Consider the following 23832-nt stretch of genomic DNA (forward strand, 5'->3'; position numbering starts at 1 on the left):
GAATGGTGTTTCTGGGATACCACAGCAACCTTGACGAGGACTCAACCATCTCTCCAACGGGGGCACAAAGTCTCAGCTACTCTCGATCGTGTCTTTTCCTTCCCCCCACCCCCCGCTACCCCAACTCCCTGCGCAGCCCAAACCCACCACAGCCCTGCTCCTTACAGCATCCACCAGGAGCCACGGGAGAGCATCTTAAAGCTCAGACGCTCTCTAGAATAAAACTCCAAACAATATTTGCAATTGAGATTCTCCCCCCACCCCCCTGCTCCCCCAAGAGGATCAATTCTGCCTTGGAAAACGCCTCAAGAAATAGCGGTGGCGAGGTTCCGACAGCCTCCGGAGGAGCCTCCGGGAGCCGAACCAACGGGGCTCGGCCATCCTCCGCGGCTCGGGAAAACAATCACTGCCTCGTTATTAGGAATTCACGTGCGGTGCTCGGGGCTGTGACCGTCACCACTGACACACACACACACACACACACACACACACACACACACATACACACACGCGCGCGCCTCTGGGCACACACCTCACACAAGAGCATGTACTGCCCTCAGGGGGATTTGCAGACTAATTGCTCTCCGCAGAGGCGTTAATTACAAAGCGGATCTCGGAGGGGAGGCGGCGGGCGCAAGCCCGCTCCCCGAAGACAGCGGTCTCAGCTCAGGGGTGCCTTTGCCGCCGCGGGCGAGGCGGAGCGGCACGGCTCCGTGCGGGAGAGAGAAGAGACAGCTCCGCGGGGCCGAGCCGAGCCGGACCGAGCCGGGCCGGGCCGGGAGGGGGCTGGGGCGGTGCGGCCGCGGCTCTGCCAGGAAGAGCGATGGCGCCACCTAGCGGCCTCGCTGTGGGGCCGCGCCTCTCCGAGGGGGCTGGGGCGCAGTGCGGGGGGAGCCCGGGAAGGGGCGGGGGGCTGCGGGAGCCGCGCTGCCGGCTTCTCTCGGTTGCCGGTCTCAATGAGCGCGGGATGTGCGCGGGGCTGCGGTGCTCTGCGTTGTGGGGAGCATACAGAGGGGACGGGGGATGTGGGCGGGCGGAGTGTGCGGGTGAGTGTCGGCGGTGCGGAGGTGCTCTCGGTGTGTGAGTGCATGTGTACCTTCTGTGTGTAAGGATGCGCCGTGCACACGTGTGTGTAATGTGTGCCTGTGTCCCTCTGCGAATGCTTGCTTGTACCTTTTTATGTGTGTGTGTATTTGGGTGTGCATGTGTGCGCTGTGTGTGCATGTGTTGCTGTGTGCTGCTGTGTGGGCGTGGGCGTGTTCGTGATCAATGTGTGGGTGCGTGTGTGCCTGTCTGTAGTATCTTTGTGTGCTTCTGTGTATTGTGTGCACCTGGGCATGTCAGTGTGCGAATGTGTAATCCTCTGTGAGTGTGTGTGCATACATGGCTTGAGCATGCATTTTTTTTCTATGTATGTGTGTGTAACTGCATGTGTTCTGACATCTGTGGACATATGCGTAACTTAGTGTGAACACATGCTTTTGTCTTGCACATGCGTGTATGTGTGCATGTGTGTACACATGCATGCTTATGTATGAGTGCACAGATATACTCTTAAGAGGATTGGTGGTATACATGAATGTGTGAGCTTGGAAGTTTGGTGGGCACTCAAGAAGCATGAGTATTTGTGTGTGCCACCATCCCAGGGTTTTGCATTTGTCCATACTACACAGTGGTGTGTTTTTTGTATGTGTATGGAGTGTGTGCATGCAGAAATGTATGCCCTGATTCAGAACTGTTGTGAACAGGCACTTGGATGTGGAGTGAAGCTTTCTCTATGTATTTGTAGGTGCATATATGAATTTGTATGAACATGTATTTATCTGCATATGGATTATATATGTCCAGTAGTACAGCAGAGCCATAGGAATAGAACTAGAGGAACATGGAAGAGTCATGATTCATTCCTAAGGCATTCAATCCTAAGATGTGAAAGAGGAAATTTGCATTACAAGTGTTCACCCGTGGTTACAAGGGGAGTAGTATGTGCCTGTCCTCCACCCTCATTTACTTCCCTGCTCTGTTTCAGTGGGACCATCAGCCTTTATTAGAGACTGGCCTCACAAATGGCTTCCTGTACTTGTCTTTCTAACTGCAAGACTGTGTGTAGCTGCTGTGGGTAAGGTATAGCTGAAGTTAGGACACTAACTAACCCCATTTGATCCATACTGGTTTGTCTATCATGGAGAAACAAAAATATGTATTTTTCTACCTTCTGTACAGTCTGCAGCCTTCTCTTGCAGACAGGTACATCTTGGAGGGTGACTGACAAAACTGAGGCTTGGTGGGCCTGTTCCCTTCCTCCACAGCAGCCCAGGAATGTGGTTTCACAGGAGTTACAAGCCCTGAGCTTCTCTTAAGGGCAGTGCCACATTAGGATCCAACAAGGCTTTCAGGTTTGTACCAAAATATCAGTAATTCAGTGCATTAGGCAATACAAGATGGGTGAAAGACATTCCGTTTATAATCTTCTCCCTGCATTTTTTAAAGGATTTCTAGTGTATCACTCTTTCCTATAAATGAAACCAGAAGCCATTTTCCAAGCATTTCAAAACAGAAGGGAGAGTTGTGCTTTCAGATTAGACTGGATGAGCTCACTTCCAGTATTTGGCTTTTTTTTTTTTTTTTTTTTTTTTTTTGCCTTTATTCCCCCAAGATTTTCCTGATCAAATTTCCTTGATATAAATATTTTAATATTTGTAGAGGAAAACAAATAGATCTTGAAAATTTGGACTTACCAGCTATTTCTAATGTTGGCATTGCATTGTTCAGTAGGTAACTTCAATACGTAACTTCTTTAGGAGACATGCTGCTAGACATTGTGTCTGATTTTCAGTAAGATTTAACCTGTGAGGTGTTATCATTATTCCTGAAAATGAAATTTTGGTGAAAAAGTCAAATGTTTAAGATGAACAAAGAAACCCATATAGTTAAAAATAGGATGTCTAAGGAGTTTTTATGGCTAAATCCATGCTAATTTTCAAAGACCTGTAGGTTTCCAAGTAATTTAGTTGAATTAAAAAAAAAAAAAAAAAAAGAGGGAGAGAGAGAGAGAGAGAGAGAGAGAGAGAGAGTTAAGCTTCTAAGGCAAATCTTAGGCATATTTGATATAATGTTAATGCTAGGGATTGACTTGAATTTCTTTATAGGAAAAGAAACACAAACCCTTGAATGCTGTAGTGTTGCATTCTTACCTGTGCAGTTTTATTGTTAAATACTACCATCCCTTACCCTTTTGAATAATTCTGGGTTCAAGCTGTAGATTATGCAATATGTTTCATATTCATATCACACTCCTTTCTTCTTTCTGCATTTCCATTCTTCATCTTTTCCTTTTCCTTTTCCTTTTCCTTTTCCTTTTCCTTTTCCTTTTCCTTTTCCTTTTCCTTTTCCTTTTCCTTTTCCTTTTTTTCCCTTCCCCTTCCCCTTCCCCTTCCCTTTCCCCTTTCTCTCTCTTCTCCTTCTCCTTCTCCTTCTCCTTCTCCTTCTCCTTCTCCTTCTCCTTCTCCTTCTCCTTCTCCTTCTCCTTCTCCTTCTCCTTCTCCTTCTCCTTCTCCTTCTCCTTCTCCTTCTCCTTCTCCTTCTCCTTCTCCTTCTCCTTCTCCTTCTCCTTCTCCTTCTCCTTCTCCTTCTTCTCCTTCTCTTTCCCTTTCTCTTTTTCTCTTTTTCTCTTTTTCTCTTTTTTCTCTGCTCCCTTCCTTCCTCCCTTCCTTCCTCCCTTCCTTCCTCCCTCCCTTCCTCCCTCCCTCCCTTCCTCCCTCCCTCCCTTCCTCCCTCCCTCCCTTCCTCCCTCCCTCCCTTCCTCCCTCCCTTCCTTCCTTCCTTCCTTCCTTCCTTCCTTCCTTCCTTCCTTCCTTCCTTCCTTCCTTCCTTCCTTCCTTCCTTCCTTCCTTCCTTCCTTCCTTCCTTCCTTCCTTCCTTCCTTCCTTCCTTCCCTCCTTCCTCCCTCCCTTCCTTCCTCCCTTCCTCCCTTCCTCCTTTCCTCCCTTCCTTCCCATTCTTCATCTCCTTTCTTCCCCCTTCATTCCCTTGTTCTTTCTTCTCCCTCCTGCTCTCAGTCATTCCCCCCTCTTTGGCATGGTCAAGCTTATTGATCATTTGGGTACCACTCAAGGATGAAAGTGACTTGGCAAGGACCATTAAGTCAATCACTATGATTAAATACTCCGAAGAATTCTAAAATGTGCTGAAATCAGAAATGGGCAAATACTTAAATTTCTGACCTGTCAGGCACAAGAATATCAGCATCAGTAGTGGAATATGTGTGTTGGAGACCTGACAGTGTTGGTGCTCCTTTGTGCTATTAATGTTGGATGCTTAGTAAGGTAAAATTATGATGTGATTTTACAACATTATATAGTTATAGTATCTGTAAGCAGGCACTCATTTCAGAATCTCTAAGAAATAAGTACACCAAAATAGTTTCATGGTATGATGTACTACAACTGATATTCACATTTCCCCATTTCACAGTTCCTTGTTCTCTTTGCCAAAGCAGAACAATTTTAAGTTTAGGTAATTACGTTACAAATTCCTCCTACATTTTCAGCTGGATTTGTTATTCTTCATTCTCTGTCATATACTTTGTGTAAGGTAGCTTTATTTTGTTAAATAACTCCTACATTTTGCTCCCAAGTAACTTTACTCTAATTACAGATAGACTGATTGCTTTGCTTTTAAAAATGCAGTGGGATCTTCTGTGGCAGATAATACTGTTAGTAATATGATACACAAATGCTTGCAAGCACTGGCATTGTATATATGCATGTTTTAAGTATATAGGAAGTGATATTCAAAAGTGTTTAATTGATTTGGGATACAAATCTCATCCACTCTTATCATACAAGCATTTTGAATGTTCTGACCTAATGCAGAACACAACATGTTTTAAATTCCTGTCACAGTCTGTGTGGTGATAAACCCAAATATGATTCAGTTAGACCTAAATATGTTTCTGAACAGCCTACTAGTCTGTCTGTAAGCACTAGCATTCCGTTCTTACCTTGAGAACAGTAGGAGGGTATAATAAATATACTCCCAAACTTCCAGTTTCTCATAAAAGGTTTTCAACATACTGGAGTCCTTCAGGGGATTTCTCAAAGAATGAGAGGCCATTGTGCTGTCACCAGGTAGGTGGCACTTCACTCCTTACTCTGCTTGCTTAGAGAGGAATAGTTTTACACATGGGAAACAGGTTTGCATGGGAAAATGTGAGGCAGGGATCATTCCACAAATGCTGAGGTACTCTGATGAACTGATACTACAGGTATGATACTACAAAATGGGTTCAGCAGTAGTATAAATATAAAAAGTTATGCAATCCAAACAAAGATGCAGTAAAGCTTATATACTAATAGAAATAGCTGGAGAAAAAATGTCACTTCATCTCTGTTGATTAATATTTAGATTGAGTTTTCATAAATCAGGTTCTAAGCTAGATATGGAACAAGATATTGCTGTTCAGGAAAACTGAATAGCAACAATATTCTGAAATATCCAGTAATAATATCTCAGATGCACTGTCCATAGGGAGACAGAAATCATGTGTTTCATTATCATGATTAGCTGTGATTTTGTTATCTCACTCATAAACGTTCCTTACATTCTGCTGGAGACCACATCTGAAATCTGTTTGGAGACATGAGAGAGAATGCAATTTTATTTTATACCACATTCACAACATTGCCTAGCATAGATATTGTGCTATGTAGCACTTCATTTTCAAGCAGAATTCAAGGAGTTAGTTTTGATCTACTGCTACAAGATTTTACGTATCTTACTGACTGAATTTATTTTTATTGTATCAGTCATGATCAGTCAAGATGATCTCAGTGCATAGTTGTGTTTGTTTGTGATTTAGTTAACTGATATTCTTAGCAAAAGCTGTCACTATTGCAATGTCTTTCCATCTCTGGTCAGCAGAGTTAGAGTTTGTTGATTTGGAAATCCTATAAAGTATGTGAAAATCAGAAGTGTCTGACTTATTATGCAGGCAGAATAACTTTGTATGTGTTAAGTGCATCAGGGAAAGGTTCACTGTATTGTAGTATACAGTCTGCTTGGACAGAATTTAGATCTTGATTCCCCTCTCCTTAAAAACTGAGTGACATACATTTAAATAGATGCTTGAATATTAGCTGTGGTACCCCTTAGATTTGGCAGTTTAGTACCTGTGATCCATGACCAAAGATGTCATTGTTTATTCTGTGCAATACACTGCTTTGTTCAGATGCATAAACAGCTCCAATGTTGTGCATGTAAGTGATACAGCAAAACACTGAGCAGTGACAGCTTTCCAAAAGAGGCAATTAAATGGTTAAAGTTTAGGAAATACATACAGTATGATCATTGAACTAAATACAATTATTTATTATATATTTAAATATAGATTTCCACTTGAAGTGCTGACTACCACAGGCTTAAAAAGGGAAAATTCAATAATAATGAATGACAGTGGATAGTGTCTGTAGACAAAAACTAAACAACAAAAAAGGTAAATACTGGGGGAGGGGGGGGGGGGTAGTAAGAAATTGTTGCTGAAGTCCCTGAAGTAATAGGCAAAAGAGAATTGTCTAGGACTGCATCAGAATTGTAGGGGCTGGAGGGGACCTCTAGAGATCGTCTAGTCCAATCCTTCCCTCAAGACAGGCTCCCTAGAATATGTTGCACAAGTGCAACGTGTTCTATTCTTCTGTCATAATAATACTATTGCAGTATGCAAAGGAAATGGAATCAGGAAGGGGTACTGAGGTGCTGAAGTAGGAAGAAAATTGATGTAGTTGTTTTACTGGACTGTGTGGGTAGGAAAGTGGGTGAGATGGTGGAGGAGATAGCACTAGGGGAAATTTAAACATCTTTCCAAATTCTACTTTCCTGTTTGCATTAGACTGATACATAGTAGAGGTATCTTTAACATTTCAGTTATTTAAGTGTAAGTCAGTGATAATCAAATGCAATGTATATACAATGATTCTTCATTGAACTGCATCCTCACTGGTGAATGTAGATTTTCTCAGTAGACATCTATTAGTCAGGGGATGAAAAGCATACTTTGTAGGAATGAGGTTTCTACTGCATTTCAGGTCTTATTTTAATTATTTATATGTCTTTTTATTTGTATTATATGTTGTGTTGTTTAATATTTAATGTTTTAATGACTTTCTGTGGTTCTTGGAATGTTAGGGAAGATAAGCACTGTAAATATAAAATTAATAATTAATTATTCTTCATGATACTTACAGGGGTTACATATAAAAATCTTTCGAGTCTTCATGAGAACAAATCTAAATGTTATTCTCCATGAAGGATTCTCTTTTGCCTGAACAGTAACTCTACGAACTGAGTTGTAGAAAAACTAAACCTGTAAGATATTAGCAACTTTGTTTCCAATTATTTCAGATTGCAAGTTACATAATGAATATCTTAGGTAATGAAGAATTACAGGAATTGTCTACCTGTGCAACCTGGTCCAGGGAGCCTGCTTTGCAGGGCGGGTTGGACTAGATAATTTCTAGAGGTCCCTTTCAGCCCCTACAGTTCTGTGATTCTATGATTCTGTGAACATTCGTTCATAACTAGAGGGAAGATTAACATTCTATTTGCCTGTCTTATATTCCTTATTAAACAGTTATGTACTCAGATGCAGTTGAAATTGCAGAAAGATTTGATAACCTGTTCAAGAAGAATGTTTCTGGAAATTGAAGAAGTATATTGATGACTTTTAGGCATCCTATATTAAGGTTAAAAAGGCATAGATATATTGGGAGGTTTTAGTAGCCAGTGTTAATATTTTTTTAATCATGAAGAAAAGAGAGGCAAAATGGAATGTAAATGTAACTGATGATCCCATATCACAACTGAGATAATTAATTTTGATTCATGGGTATATAATTTGTATCAGTGTTCAAGGTACCCTAGTAAGTTATTTCAGACTTCTGTTCATAGCATTTAATGTTAGACATTGATCAGAAGATGGAGGGGGTGGTTAAAGAGAGTGGGTAGAAAAGATTATTGGACTAGTTTCAGGCTATTTTGTTTCAGCTTGGTACTTGGTATGCATGAACATATCTAGACCCTTTTCCTATCTATTTCACTCTGTACTCCACTCTCAAATGATTTATAATGTTTGAATCCCTTCCCTTGTTTAGCCAAGTGCAGTATTAGAGAAAGAGTATATTGGTGCTGATTTTGAAGAGCATTTCACGACCAGCTCTGTCCCTCGCTTCTTTTCTGTAAGGGCATCGCGTATTACTTGGAGAATGATGAGCTGAAAGTGATGAATAGTGATGTGATGATGCTATAATTTTTGTGCAGTGTGAAAAGTAGGAGGTTTGAGCTGACCTGTATCAGAGTATGTGCTGTAGGCTTATTCCCCCCACATAAAAGAGCACAGAGGCAGAAGGGGAGTTCCAGTGCCTCAGACACAGATGTGAGCCCCTGCCAAGCCCATCCAGGGCTGTCCCAGAAGACTGTCAGCCCCATAGGTTGGATGAGACCCAACACTATGAATCCATGGGTGGGACTCTGTAGAGCTCCAAACAGACTCGAGGAGGATCTCTGTGCTGGGGAATGGGGTGCATTACAGGATGCTGGGGAAAAGCGTCCTGGAATTGCATGAGATTCACTATTAGATGTTTAGAAGAGGAACAAGTTATGGGGAAAGGGATGGACAGAGGTGGTTTGGGAAGGAAAAATTTGCAAAAAATTGAGAGTTAAAAAGAGAAAAGGGGACCATTCACTTGTCAAGAGTTTGACGGTTTGTACAGTTTTCTGGCCATGCTATTTGGCTGGCTGGTGCAGCCTGTCCTGGTGGCAGCAGCTGGAATGGGGCTGTGGTCTCAGGGCTTATATGTCCATGTACTACCAACTGGGATCCAGAGGCAGCAGTGCAGCAGTGGGCACCACTGAGCATCTAAGCACAGTTGCTGCAGGGATCCACCTTGTACCTAAGCATATGTGTATTCTCACTAGATGACTTCTATCATGCTCAGCCAGAATGAGAAGCAGTTTGAGGACACTAATGCTGTGCGTGTTCATGTGAATGCTCCGCTTCTCTCTGTACTCTGTGTGATTGACCAGTAGATATGCATATAAATGTTGTATACGTGTGTTTGTGTATGTGCACCTAATAGTAAGCATGATCAGCTTTGCTACTGGTTGGGCATGGAGCTGTATCACCTCTACACATTCAGACTTAATTTCCACTTGTGTGTATTGCTGTCACAGAGTTACCTAGATAGATCTGTGCCCGTGACAGGGGGCAGTAGGCTTGTGGGCCCCTCTCCCCCCTGGCTTCCAGAGAAAAATGAAGCGGCGGCAACGATCTAAGAAGGAGAACTTATTTTACTAACTATGATGTTGGGATGCAAGATGACACGATATAATACAATCTAATTGGGAGTAAGGATAATAAACCAAATGAAATGAGGGAGAGAGCGAAAGAGCGATAGAGAGGGAGAGAGAGAGAGAGTGAGAGAGTTTCCGAAACCGAAAGCCTTACTTGATGAAGGTGCCCGGCTTGGAAAGCACACCCACTCCTCTCCTGGCAGCAAGCGAAAGTGAAGAAAAACCGCACGCAACCAGATGACGTATCTTCCGTGATGTGTCTTCCTTCTCTGACCGTGAGGTCCTCTGGGATACGTAGTTCTTCTCTTTTGTCCATGATGTTATGATGTGGAATACCAATAGCAAAGTTATAAAACCATGACAATTGCATTTTTATATATTGTCCTCGTGAGGCCCCATCTGGAGTTTTGCATTCAGGCCCAGCATAAGAAAGCACAAGAAAGATGTGGATTTGCAGGAGAGGGTCCAGAGGAGGATCATGGAGATAACCAGAGGGCTGGAGAACCTCTCCTATGAGGAAAGGCTGAAGGAGCTGGGGCTTCAGTTCCAGCTCAGTCTGAAGAAGATAAGGCTCCAAGCAGACCTCATTGAAGCCTTTCAGTACTTAAGAGGAGCTACAAACAGGAGAGAGACCAACTGTTTCCACAGGCAGATAATGACAGGACCAGGGGAACAGTTTTAAATTAAAAGAGGAGTGATTTAGATTAGATGTTAGGAAGAAATTCTTTACTCAGAGGGTGGTGAAGCACTGTAACAGACTGTCAAGAGAAGCTGTGGGTGCCTCATCCCTGAAGGTGTTTAAGACCGGGTTGGATGGTGCTCTGGTGGGTGGTAAGCTGCCTATTATGATAGGGGCTTAGAACTAGATGATCTTTAAGGTCCCTTCCAACCCAAACCATTCTATGATTCTTTCATTCTATGATTCTACTATATGTCCATACTAGAGGGGGTAAAAAATAGTTACACTGTAGCAACCTGTCATATCTTTTGCAATTTAGTTAATCGGATTTGAGTCTGTTGATTGTGAGACATATGAAATAAAACCACAAGGGAATTGAGAGTGGCGAATAGACCTAAGTGTACTAATAGATTATCTGCAGTAAAAATACTCATCCTAATGTGATCTTATAGTGATGGCAAACACTGACACCTCCAGGTATTAACTTGCTGCTTAAAATTATTTCACAAACTAGGACTACTAATCTGTGTTTTCCACTCTGATTCTGAGGTAGTCCCTCTTCTCTAGTGCTTCTTTTCTGATTCTAATATCAGACAGATTTTAGGGCTAGAATTAGGTTCACATGTCTAATGCCATATGCTTTTATTCTTTTTCTCCAAAAGCTGTTTGTCTTCATCTTTTGTTATTTGACAATGGAAAACAAAGGTCTCTGTTTTGCAACACTGGCCATGATGATCTCACATATGCTTCTAACCAGCAAATAAGAAGACAAAATATTTCTGAATATAACAAAAATGTTGGAACATGCTATATTTTACTTTGTATAATTCCTGTTTAGTATGATTTTTATGTATACTAAGATAAGACACCGGTTTCTATTCTCCTAAGAAAATGAGTTAAATTGTAGAATGATCCTTCATAATGTTTTTCAACATGAAGAAGTATATTTTTTCATCTGATCATTATCCATACTTCCCATGTAGTTTGTACTCTGTACTGAGCATCCAGTCTGACTCTCAAATTCTTGCAAACAGTCTACTCCTGAGATTTTTACTGAGCACCATTCCTTCCAGAAATCCACACACATTTATTCAGTTACATTTGCCTTTAATTTGAATTTTAAAGCACCATCAGAGGAGGAGCAGGATGTTTTTTTTTCCATTCAGCTACCTCATTTCCAACAGGTACTACTTCATCTCCGGATCTTTTCAAGTCAAAGTGTGTCCTCTTGCTCTCTTCTAAACTAATGGACTCCCCATTGCTACCATCAGACCTTCACCATGCTGTCAGCAAAGACTTGGAAACACTTCTTACTGGCAAAATTTATTGGAGAAGCAGCTATTCAGCTTGTACACCCTTGCTTACTCATTAGAGTGCTCTTCTTGTCACAAACTCAAAGCTGACATCGCTGTTCACATCAGTCCACAGAGAATCCCAGATCCGTAAATACTTTCCTAAACAAATATTTTGTTTTGTACTTTTTAATGGATATGTATAAAAACTATTCAAAACAAATCAAACCTAATTAATATATTTAATTCAGAAGTAGTAAAAATGAAAATATTGAGAATGTCATGAGCTGCAGTGGACTTCAGGATCAGAGTTTTTGCTTTATGATTGTTAAAGCCTGTGTGCAGCCTGTGATTCTGGAGGCGTCTCTGTCCCATAGTTGCTGCTGCAGTTCCTGCTCTGCTGCTGCTTCTTGTATGTTGGGCTGAAAGCGAGGCTGAGCCTGTGGTCCAGAGGCACACACACACACACATGCACACCAGACACTAAAATAGCTGTCCATGAAGACAACCACAGACAGGGTGTTGCCTTCAGCAGCAGACCATGGACACGAACACTGCACACACAGAATAGCCCAGTCCTGCTCTTCCTTTCTGGCTGATTAAGGTTAGAGAATTGAAAAACTCTGAGGGGTCCTTATTGATAAATGAATATAAATACCTGCATACAAGGCACCAAGAGGTTCGAGCCAGGTTCTTTTCAGTGGTATCCAATGCCAGGATAGGAGGCAGTGGGCACAAATTGGAACACAAGGGATTCCATCTAAACTTCAGGAAGCACTTATGTGCTGTGTGTGACTGAACATTGGAACATGTTGCCCAGAGACATTATGGAGTCTTCATCCTTGAAGATTTCAAAAGCCAGGACAAAGTCATGGGCAACCTACTCCTGACTGTCTGAGCAAAAGGCTTGGACCTGATGATCTCCAGAGTTCCCTTCTTAACCCAATCATTCTGTGATTCTGCGATTCTGTGATCAGGACTGAAGTGAAAACTCACACATACCCTCACTCTGTTGATTCACTAAAACAACATTCACAGATTTCTCACACATCAGTGCACCCTCTCAGTCCAGCTAACTCCCATGACCAGAACCTAGTCCCCTTGTTCATCATTCAGTTTCCCCCCTTCTTATTGGCTTGAAGTTTACTTACAAATAGATGCCTGCACTTACGAACTCATCTCACATTGATCTTACACCTCCACAATCATAGATCGCTCAGATACTAACACACGCTGTGCAGCACTCACATGCAGAATAATCAGTGAGAGAACACAGAAAAAAATGTAAGAATGCTATTTAGTAAGAGCAAGATCAAGAGTAAAAGAATGTGGGTTGTATACATTTAATAAGCAGCACCTGAGTGTTGCATACATCAGACCAAGTTGGTGTAAGATCAATTGTTATAAAAGACTAGGTTTGGGGATTTTTTTTATTTTTTATTTTTTCCTCAAAATTCTGGTAGAAAAATAAATGAAGAAAAATGAGAAAAAGAGTTTTGTCTTTGATGCACAATGATTAAATTTGTTTTGGATAATGAGCCTATGGGGAACACCAGCTGTGACAGACAGCCAACCAGACACAACTCCATTCACAACGACCCTTTGGGCCCAGCAGTCCAGCCAACTTTTTTTACCCAGTGAACAGTAAGTACATCCATTCAAGTCATGAACAGCCAGTCTCTCCAGGAGACAGCTGTGGGAAACAGTATCAAATGCTTTTCTAAAATCCAAGTGAAATACATCCATTGCCTTTCTCTTATTCACTGAGTTATCCTATTACAGAAGGAGATCAAGTTAGTCAAGCTAGATGTACCTTTCATAAGTCCATGCTTAGTGGATCTGATCACCTCATTTTCTTGTAGGTGCTGGCACTCAAAATAATCTGCTCTGTGACTTTCCTTGGCACTGAAGTCAGACTGGCAGGCCTGTAATTCTCCAGATCCTTCTTCCTGTCATTGCATCACATTTGTTAACTCCCAGTTAACTGGGACCTCCCCAGTTAGCCAGTTAATTATTAAAAGGGTCTTGGTGGCCACTTCCAATAACTCCTCCAGTGCCCATGGATGAGTCCCATCTGGCCCCAGAGATTTGTGCGTGTCTAAGTAATGTAGTAGGTCACTAATCATTTGGTGTCACTCTGCTCCCTGACTTTGTCTTCTAGCTCAGTGTACTGAGTAATCTGAGATCAATTAGTCTTACTAATAAAGACTGAGACAAAGTTACCTATATTTCAGCTTTAGGGCAATGGAGAGTAACCATAGACTAGCTGTTATCACTTCATAGAATGAGGAATGATTTCATTCCTCCACTGCACTCTTACACAATGTTTTCTTGACTTCTGATGTGGAATTGGAACCATATAAATTTTATTGCATCCGTACAATATCTTCTGTATTTGATCGTGAAACTTTACAGGAAAAATGAAGAGTTTTGTCTTTTGATTTAGAAAAGGAAAGAAAAATAGAGGACATGCATTTTCATGAAATTTTGGATATCTGTTTATAAACATTATTAAGATTTCTAAAAGTTCTACTTGCGTTAATCTAGCATTTATGATGGTTAGTTTAGCAGAAAATTGAAATGAAATTTTAAATTCAAAGGAATCATGAATTCCTCTGTGAATTTGAAGTAGATATCACTAGATACCTATATAGAAGGATCTGAGTAGTCCAAATAACCAGTGATATTTTTACTTCCACACTCAGAGGGGAAAAGCAAACAAGCAAAGAAATAAAAAGACAACCAAGAAGAAAGGGAACATTTAAATGAGTAGGATTTAGGCTGTTAAACAGTCACATATGAAATATAGTCGTTTTGAAAACTAAAAGATTTAAAATTTATATACTATTTTATGTCTTTGTGTACTTGCTCCAATCATAGAAGAAACTCACTTTCTTTATCTATCAAAATTCACCTTTTCATCATTGCTAAATTCTCATTCTGTTCAAATGGTTTCAAGAAGAAGGAGGAAAACTGAAAAATGGTTTCACAAGGGACCCAAGGAAAAGTCTTCGGCTTTAAATGCCTGAAGCCAACATTGTAAAGCTCAGAGCATTGTCTCTTTTTTCCTTAAATGTGAAGGTGATGCTCATTAGGGAGAGCTTTATAAAAAAGAAAAATACTAAAAACAGTTATGTATAATAAAAAAAAATCATATCATCCAGCACTCACAATTTCTAAATGTAGATTTTAATAAGAGATGGCTATTACTGAATAATTTACCAGAATATATGTGTATGAAATAAAAGTAACAAAAACAGTTATTCCTGTGACATTGGTGTTAAATATATTCAGAATTTATGAACTTAGTTATGATGTTCAGAGGTCTTAAACTGGGCCAAAATTCCACACATTTTTGTGTACTCAGTTATGACTGAAAAGAAAGGAAAATGACATTTCTATATAAAATTGTCAGAATGAAGTTATTCTGGAATAGCTAGAGGTAAATACTATTACCTCGCTTTTATTTTGTTTGTTTGTTTGTTTGTTTTGTGTGTTTGTTCTTATTATCTTTTCCCTTATTTACAGACTCAGATACAAAGCACCATTTTCCCACTTAGTCATCACTATTAGCTGTGCATTTTCACACTAGTAAAATTCTGCACCAGTGAAAGTGACTCACTGTTACTGTTGCCAGTGCTGAAATGCATTACTCACTGCCTCACTGTGCTCACATCCACTCTTGGGTCTCCATAAATGTTCAGCAAGTGATGATTAATGTCAGTGGGTGCAATTTTTTTCTGCATGGAGGAATTCAGTTCCACACCTTTGCTTCATATGCACTCCCATGTCAGACATCATTTTGTCAGAGCGCCCCTCTGCTGCCATGGGTCACATGGCAACAAAATCTAACAGAATTTTGGTAGGAAGGTTAAACTTCTACTGCCATATCACTGTCATTTGCCTTTGACCTCATGAGACAATGGAACAAAATAGGAGGCATTACTTTGAGAGCAACCTTGTCTAATTAAGTTTTTTTATAAAAAGATAAATAAATAGTTGTTTTTTTTTCTAGTGTTTCAAGAGACTTTCAAAGTATTTTGTAACTATAATTGATGATAGTATTCATGTAATAGATAGAATGTAAATTAATAAATTGAAAATATAGTGTATGATAATTAATCTTAAGGTACAAACACTAAAATCATTTATCCAGTTTTAAATATACACATTACTGTGTAAAGCAGCAATTGAGCATGTTCTAGTATATTTTAACATTATATTTACACTGTTAGATGCCTAACTATTGTATTTGAGTGGACAGTATATTGCAGATGAGACCAAGCTGGGAGTGAGTGTTGATCTGCGAGAGGGTAGAAAGACACTACAGAGGGATGACTGGATAGACTGGATCAATGGGCCAAGGTAAACTATATGAGTTTCAATAGGGCCAAGTGTTGAGTCCTGCACTTTGTTCACAACATCCCCAGGCAACCCTATAGGTTTGGGAAGGAGGGGCTGGAAAGATGCCTGATCGAAAGGGACCTTGGTGTACTGATGGACAGTTGGCTGAATATGAGCCAGCAGTGTGTCCAGGTGGCCAAGAAGGCCAGTGGCAGCCTGGCTTGTATCAGGAATGGTGTGGTGTGCAGGACTAGGGAAGTAAACCTGCCCCTGTACTTGGCATTGGTGAGGCCTCACCTCGAGTACTGTGTTCAGTTTTGGGCACCTCAGTATGGAAAGAACACTGAAGTGCTGGAGCAGGTCCAAAGAAGGGCAACAAGGCTTGTGAAGGGCTTGGAGAATATGCCCTACAAGGAGTGACTAAAAGAACTGGGGCTGTTTAGTCTGGGAAAGAGGAGGCTGAGGGGAGACCTTATTGTTCTCTTCCAATATCTGAAAGATGATTACAGTGAGAGTGGGGTTGGTCTCTTCTCACTGTTCACAGGTGACAGGATGAGGGGAAATGGCCTCAAGTAGCACCAGGGGAGGTTTAGGTTGGCTATCAGGAAAAATGTTTTTACAGAAAGGGCTGTTAAGCACTGGAATGGGCTCCCCAGGGAGGTGGTTGAGTCACCATCCCTGCATGTGTTTATAAACCGTTTCAATGTGGTGCTCAGGGACATTTAGTGGAGGGTTGTTAGAGTTAGGCTAGTATGGTTAGGTTGTGGTTGGACTTGGATGATCTTGGCGGTCTTTTCCAACCTGAGCAATTCTATGATTCTGTGATAATGATATGGCTAAATACACATCTAATGAAAAATATAAAAGAAGTCTACCAACCTTTCTGCTATCATCTCAGCCTGAACAGTATTTATAAACTTAATGAACTTTTTAATGTATTAACCTATTTGCCAAAGAAAACATCAATTATAAACTCATTTTGCCAGATAAAGTACAATAATTTGAAGTTCTCTTAGATGGTTTTAAACTGGGACGGGGGAGGTTTAGGTTTGATATTAAGAAGAAGTTTTTCACACAGAGGGTGGTGACACACTGGAACAGGTTGCCCAAGGAGGTTGTGGATGCCCCATCCCTGGAAGCATTCAAGGTAAGGATGTGCAGGACTCAGGCTCTGGGCAGCCTGGTCTATTGGTTGGCGAGCTTGCACATAGCAGGGGGATTGAAACTCTATCATCATTACGGTCCTTTTCAACCCAGGCCATTCTATGGTATGATTCTATGATATGATATGATAGATGCCATATCTAGCACATCAGATACATGAAAACTGCACTGAAACTACTCTGTCAGTCATGTTACTCTGACTCAACTTTTCCATGACAATCCACTTATCTAAAAATGTTTTCTGCAACAATGTTGTTTAAGTATGTACTGAATAAGGTAATTGCTGTATATTTGTATTAGATAACAGCCATACTTATGTAATGAAACATCATTCAGTTCTTTTTTTCCATGAGGAAGAATGAATACAATTTTCCAATAAAAAAGCAGTAAGATTTTTTGTATAATGTACAGCTTTCAACAGTATTGCATTTGGGAAAGAAATAATGGGCAATCAAAAAGAAAGAAAAAACAACCTAGTGGTAGACAGTTATATTTTCTTATTTGTAAAAATGTTATGTTTGAGTCTTTGCTCCTTTTTGTTCAGGGATGACTTTTGAACTGCTGTGTAACCCACCATCTTCTTAATCTCTGAACTACCGGATGGCAGAATTCAATTCATGTTGTAGTTTCTCATTGTCATGGACATTTTTGAATGATGAAGGTTTTGTTTTTCTCTGGAGAGATTTTTTAAAGCTCTCCTGTCTAGCACCTTCACTGAATGCGAAGGAAGCATGTGCCAAAAATGAGCAACTGTTGCTGAATCATTAAATTTTCTATGTATCAGGCTCCAGAGGGGACATCAAATGTGCTTTTTTTTCCCTTCAAAATCACAAAGACTGTTTCTAGAACTTAAAGAAAATGGTCAAAATTGTGTTTTCATCTGCTACTTCTCTAGCCTGATGATAGATCTACTTCTCACTAGTTTTGTCCACAGAGACTACCACAGACAACAGAATTTCATCATTATTTATAGTGGCTTGACAAAATCCTGAAAAATTGATGAAGAAAGACACAAGTACAGAACCAATTTGTCTCTCAAATAAAGTTCTTACTGCAGATAATGTTAATGCTAGTAGAAGTTGAATTCATGTGAGAAAATCTACTGAAATCTTTCAGTATAATATGCAAATAAAAGTAATATTTCCAGAGGGATATTACTATTATAAAAAAAAAAAAAAAAAAAAAAAAAAAGTCATTTTATTAAGGTTTTTGGTCAGGCATGTTTTAAATCCTTAAAATGCTACATTTTACTCCTAATACGCTATTTTTTCCTCCTAAATTTTCATAGGGCAGAATTGGCTATATAGGTTTTCTTTTTCTGCATGTAGTTGGGTTTTTACTACTATCTGTATTATTCTGGAAGATTTTTTTTTTTGCTGCTTCTTTGTATTATCCCTGTTAAAAATGCTGTAACACTATGACTGAATTCACTCAAGAAGCTACACTCAGTAGTTCAGGATTCAGATGACAGATTATATAGGAAGATATGAAAAACATTACTAATCTTGCACAAACACAAATCTTGTGTTTTAGAAGTGCATAAATTTATGGTATAATCCTGTGAGTTCAACAGGATTTTCTTTAAATGTATTTTTCATGATATTTCTTTACTTTTTTGAATAGACATTGAGGTTTGATATGTTATTTTGTTTTGAATTCATGGAAGTAATGACTTAGAATTCAGATAAAACTGTGATTTTTCCAAAGTGAGTAGAAGTTTGTAGTTTTACTGCTTTGTAATTAAACACAAACTTATTGTTATACCAAGTAATGAACGTCAGGTAAGTGTGAGCTTTTTTAGAGATTAAGAAACAATACCTAAAATGCAGAAGATTCTCGAACTCACTGTGCATAAAGATTGTATAATTTTATTTATAAGATTAAAATAAAGAGCAATGTGATATTAATAGAATAAAGACACCTTATTTGCTGAGACTTAAGACTGGAGCAAGTAAAAAAATACAGAGGGCACTGAGCTAAAAGCAGGAAATCTGCTCCGCCCTTTGTAATAGCTGAGATGGTTAGTGGGATAGCAGCTGCAGCAATAATGTAATGAAATGTGCAGATTTTTCTATGCAGAAGTGGGGCAGTGTTGGAAAAATCTTTTAGTGCATCCCAGAGAAACACAGAAGTAAATCAATACATTTATTCTCTTTATCTATGTGGGATGGATTCTACCTGGTGATGCTGAAGTTATAATAATGAATAGACACTTTTTTCATCAATGATTCCCTGGGGCAAAACCATCCTTAATCCTTTCATAAAATTTTCACTTACTAACAGGACCTGTTAGAGAAGAATTAGAATTCCATTCTGAAATCTTTAATGAAGAATATCCGTGTGTCTTTTTCCATGAGTCTGAACAGCTATTTCCCCACATTCATTGAAATATGCCAATACAATTTCATAGTCTTAAATATAAAAAGCATTTTCTACTACAAGGAAGCATGTAGATATAGGTCAATCAATGAAGGCTGCTTCAAAAGTAATGCTTCCTATTTTATTATGTTGGCCCGCAACAGCAGAGACAGATGTTTGCTGTATGGCAGCAGAGGCTGAACCTTCTTACCAATATTCTGTTAGATTTTGTTGCTGTGTAACGGATGGTGGCAGATGAACACTGACAAAATGGCATCTGACATGGAAGTGTGTATGAAGCAAAGGTGTGGAACTGAATTCCTCCATGTGGAAAAAATTGTACCCACTGACAATCATTGACGCTTGCTGAACATGTACAGAGACCAAACAGTTGATGTGAGCACAGAAGTGGTGTGTTTCAGCAGTGGTGACAGTGGTGTAAACGACAAACCATGTTCTGGACAGTCATGTACAGCTGTCACACCACAAAATGAAAAGCATCTTGATCAGCTTGTTTGTGTGAATCAACTAATGCTGGTGATTATACTGAAAAATAGTGTTTTGTAGCTGAGAATTTACTCTACTGAATAGTGTTATTGAGCTCTTCCTATCTGTTGTATTTTCAATGGAAATAAATAGGAAGCATCATTTTTTGGTGCAAACTATGTATTAATGTTCCTATGTATGTATAACTACTGGTTGTAGTATGCTTATTCAAAGACACTTATTCAAGACTCATTCAAACATAACAAATTACTGTTTCAACTCAAGGACTTTATTTATTTATTTATACTTCATTTTGACTATCTAGCAGTAATAAAATACATCTATTTACATTTTTTAAACGCATCATACTATATTACCTAAAATGCAAAGCAATAGCTCCTTTCTCATCAGTTGTTCTAATGACTCAAGGAGTTTACTTTGCCATCATGTAAGTATGTGAATTATCTTTGTCTTGTAGAATACAGTATACATTTTGCTTGACACAATATGTGAAGCTTATAAACTAGAAGCAGGTGGAAATAATTACAGAGAATATAATGTAATATTCTTAATATCTTTTTTTGATTGTTAATTATATTATTTATCTTCTGATTGTACTTAAAGGGCTCATCAAAATATCAAATGTCATACAATAAAGTAGGAAAAATATTGTTTGTTTTAAAGTTCAGAGTTGAATTGGAGAAGATAAACCGAATAAATGAGTGTAGCAAATACAAAAAATAATCAAGATGTAGGTAAGCTAAGTGAAACCTTTTAAAATACAGTAAGAAAGAAGGGTTGTCAAAATAATATTCAGTGTTATTTAATAAAATAAGATATATTAAAAAAAAAACAAACAGAGAAAACTAAAAACTTTTAAAAGGCCGTGAAAAGATCAGCAAATGGATAGAGTTAAACAGCTGTTTAATAGCAACCATATTCTCCGCATTCACTTTCCTTTTTAATATGGATTTATCTCATGTGATGCTGCACGTGAAGTAAACAAATTTCAAGTTCATGTGTTGATAAGTACACTGTCAGTTCTGAGCTAATGCTTACTGTTTTTCAGACCATAGAATCACTCAGGTTGGAAAAGACCTTAAAGATCATTGAGTCTAACCATGAACTAACCATACTACCCTAACTCTAACAACCCTCCGCTAAATCATGTCCCTGAGCACCACACCAAATGGCTTTAAACACATCCAGGGATAGTGACCCAACCACCTCCCTGGGGAGCCTATTCCAGTGCTTAATGACCCTTTAGATTTTATTTGAAGACCCAAGAATTGTATTTTTCTCTTAAAATATAATCTGTATCTTCAGTAACAATCTGTAGCTTACCACATGCAACAGATGTAAAAGATTTTTGTAGGGGAGCCAACATACTTTCTTTGATTTCATACGTTTCACATGTGAATATTTTCTTCTATAAGTAGGTGCTAGCAAAGCCCATACTTTCATTTTTTGGAAAGTGTTTAAACAAGAGTAGCATCTAACATTCCCAAGTTCTTTAACTACTAAATATTTTTTCAGTTAGAAATTTCAAATAGGAGCTCAAAGGCTTCCTGTTGCAAAGATAATCGATTTTTGTTACTCAGCTTGAAAATATGAATCATTCATAAAAAATATGGAAAATAAAAATGGTCCTTTTGAATAGTTTCAAGATTCTTTTTGGTTTAATTTTTAACTCAGATCAAATGCTAACTGACCTTTTTACCTCTCACTTTTTTATTTATCTGAAGAGCCAATCAGTCTCACCTCCATCTGGCCAGTCAGCCTCACCTCTGTCCCTGGAAAGGTGAGAGAACAACTTGTTCTGGATATACTTTCCAAGCAATTAGATTACCAAGAGTAGTCAAAAAGGATTCACTAAGGGGAAATCATACCCCTGGTATCCTCCTATGATGTCATCACTGGCAGGGAAACAGGGAGAAAGAAGTGGATGTTGTGTACCTTGATTTCAGCAAGGCTTTTGATGCTGTCTCCCACAACATCCTTATCATGAAACTTAGAAAGTGTGGGGATGGATGATTGGATGATGAGGTAGACTGAGGACTGTCTGACTGGCAGAGTTCAGAAAGTTTTCATCAGTGGCACAGAGTGTGGTTGAAGGCCTGTAACTAGTGGTGTTCCCCAGGAGTTGATGCTGGGTCTAGTCTCGTCCAGCATCTTCATCAACAATCTGGATGAAGAGATAGAGTTCATAATTGGCAAGCTTGCTGATGATACAAAGGTGAGAGAAGTGGCTGTCACAGCAGAAGGTTGTGCTGCCATTCAACAAGGACTGGGCAGGCTGGAGAGTTGGGCAAGGAGGAGCCTGATGAGATTTAACAAGAGCAAGTGTAGAGTCTTGCACCTGGGGAGGAATACCTGCATACATCAGTACAGGTTAGAGGCTGACCTACTGAAGAGGAGCTCTGTAGAGAAGCACTTAAGGGTCCTGGTGGATGAGCCAGTAGCATTCCCTTGTGGCAAAGAAGGCCAGTGGTGTTCTGAGTGCATTAAAAAGAGCGTGGCCAGTAGGTTGAGGGAGGCGATCCCTCACTTTTCTCTGGTGAGGCCACATTTAGAATACTGTGTCCGGTTCTGGGCTCCCTAGTTTGAAAAAGACAGGGAGCTCTTAGAAGAAGTCCAGCAGAGGGCCACAAAGATGATAAATGGCCTGGAGCATCTCCTGTATGAGGAAAGGCTGAGTAACCTGGGTCTGTTCAGCCTGGGGAAAAGAAGAGGGGATCTGATAAATGTTTATAAATATCTAAAGGGAGGTGGGAGGCAAATGGATGAGGCCAAGCTCTTCTCAGTGGTGCGTAGCGATAAGACTAGGAGCAGTGGTAGAAAACTTGAACATAGGCAACTCCATTCTAACGTGCTGAAGAACTTTATGGTAAGGGTGACAGAGCACTGGAACAGATTGCCCAGAGAGGTTGTGCAGTCTCTTTCCATGGAGATATTCAAGACCCATCTGGACACCTACCTGTGTGACCTATGGTAGGGTAGCTGCTTATAGCTGGGGGATTTGACTCAAAGATCTCTTGAGGTCCCTTCCAACCCCTGTGATTCTGCAATTCTGTGATTTTCTGAGAACAAATATAGATATTCACAAAGAGAAAAAAGTCTTATACTGAATATGGCCAAGTCAGTCAACTGAGTATTTTCCAGGAGTACATTTTGATGGATCAATATGTTTTATATGGAAATAAATCTAGATGAGTACATAATAATGTTATACTCTGAGATCGTAATGCTGTTAGCTGAAGCATGGCAGAGTAATTGTAAGAAATACATAGATTACATTCTCTAATCGTACCAAACATAAATCACAGAACTACTGATATGATGACTTCTTCTCAAATTTACATTTCTTTTTATTATGACTTGCTAACGGAAGAAAAAGAATATATAATATTTTTTTTTTCTCAAAACAAGTTAGTAAATATGACATACATTTCACTGAAAAAAATATTTTCTTCAAGCAACTGAGACACACCTGATTTCCTTGCACATACAATGCATGCAGTTAATTAACTGATCACTTAGTTTTCTTCTTGCATTTGTAATTCATGTAGGTCAACTATTGGATGCTATCAGATACAGTAAATTGTATGCAAGTATATGAATGCTTGCATTCCATTAAAAAGAGGCATAAAAAGTTACTTCATAAAAAGTCAAAGTAAGGATTAGCATTTTTTTTCGAAAACCAAGAAAATCTTTGAATGGGAATGCTCACTGAGCAACTGTACGATCTATTTTTTTTTTACTATTGAAATATGTTTAATTCAGCAGCTCTCTAAATGACAATAGAAATAAATCCCCTTCTTGCTTCCTTGAAAAGTTGCTTGTCTGGGCTTCAGAGAGCAAATTATGAAATTAATAGTCTAACCTGAAGGAAAAATAATGCAAATTATTATTATTATTATTATTATTATTATTATTATTGTTATTATTCTACAGGAATTTTGTAGAGCAAACAAAGGGAATGACAGAGCCTTTATTTGAGAAATAGGCAATATAGAAAAAGATATCAAAGATAAATTAACTCACCCTCCCTAGTAACAGTTTGGAGAAAGGGGAGAACTGAGGAATGCAGCCTTCTCCCGTTCGTACTGTTGCGCCACAGGAGAAAAGGGCAGGGGGAAGGGGGACATGCGCAGACTCAGATTG

At 39.4% G+C, this 23832-nt stretch overlaps 1 protein-coding gene across 1 annotated transcript; it reads left to right on the forward strand.

Annotated features, from left to right (window-relative positions):
* The first annotated feature begins 2 nt into the window (after positions 1-2).
* LOC124417754 lies at positions 3-21508 on the forward strand. Its single transcript, XM_046937948.1, has 3 exons — positions 3-429; positions 625-1046; positions 21414-21508. The coding sequence occupies exons 1-3, from the start codon at positions 3-5 to the stop codon at positions 21471-21473; spliced, it is 909 nt and encodes a 302-aa protein (XP_046793904.1). The 3' UTR covers positions 21474-21508.
* The last annotated feature ends 2324 nt before the right edge of the window (positions 21509-23832 follow it).

Source organism: Gallus gallus, chromosome 2 (genome assembly GCF_016699485.2).
Source record: "Gallus gallus isolate bGalGal1 chromosome 2, bGalGal1.mat.broiler.GRCg7b, whole genome shotgun sequence".
NCBI lineage: Eukaryota > Metazoa > Chordata > Aves > Galliformes > Phasianidae > Gallus > Gallus gallus.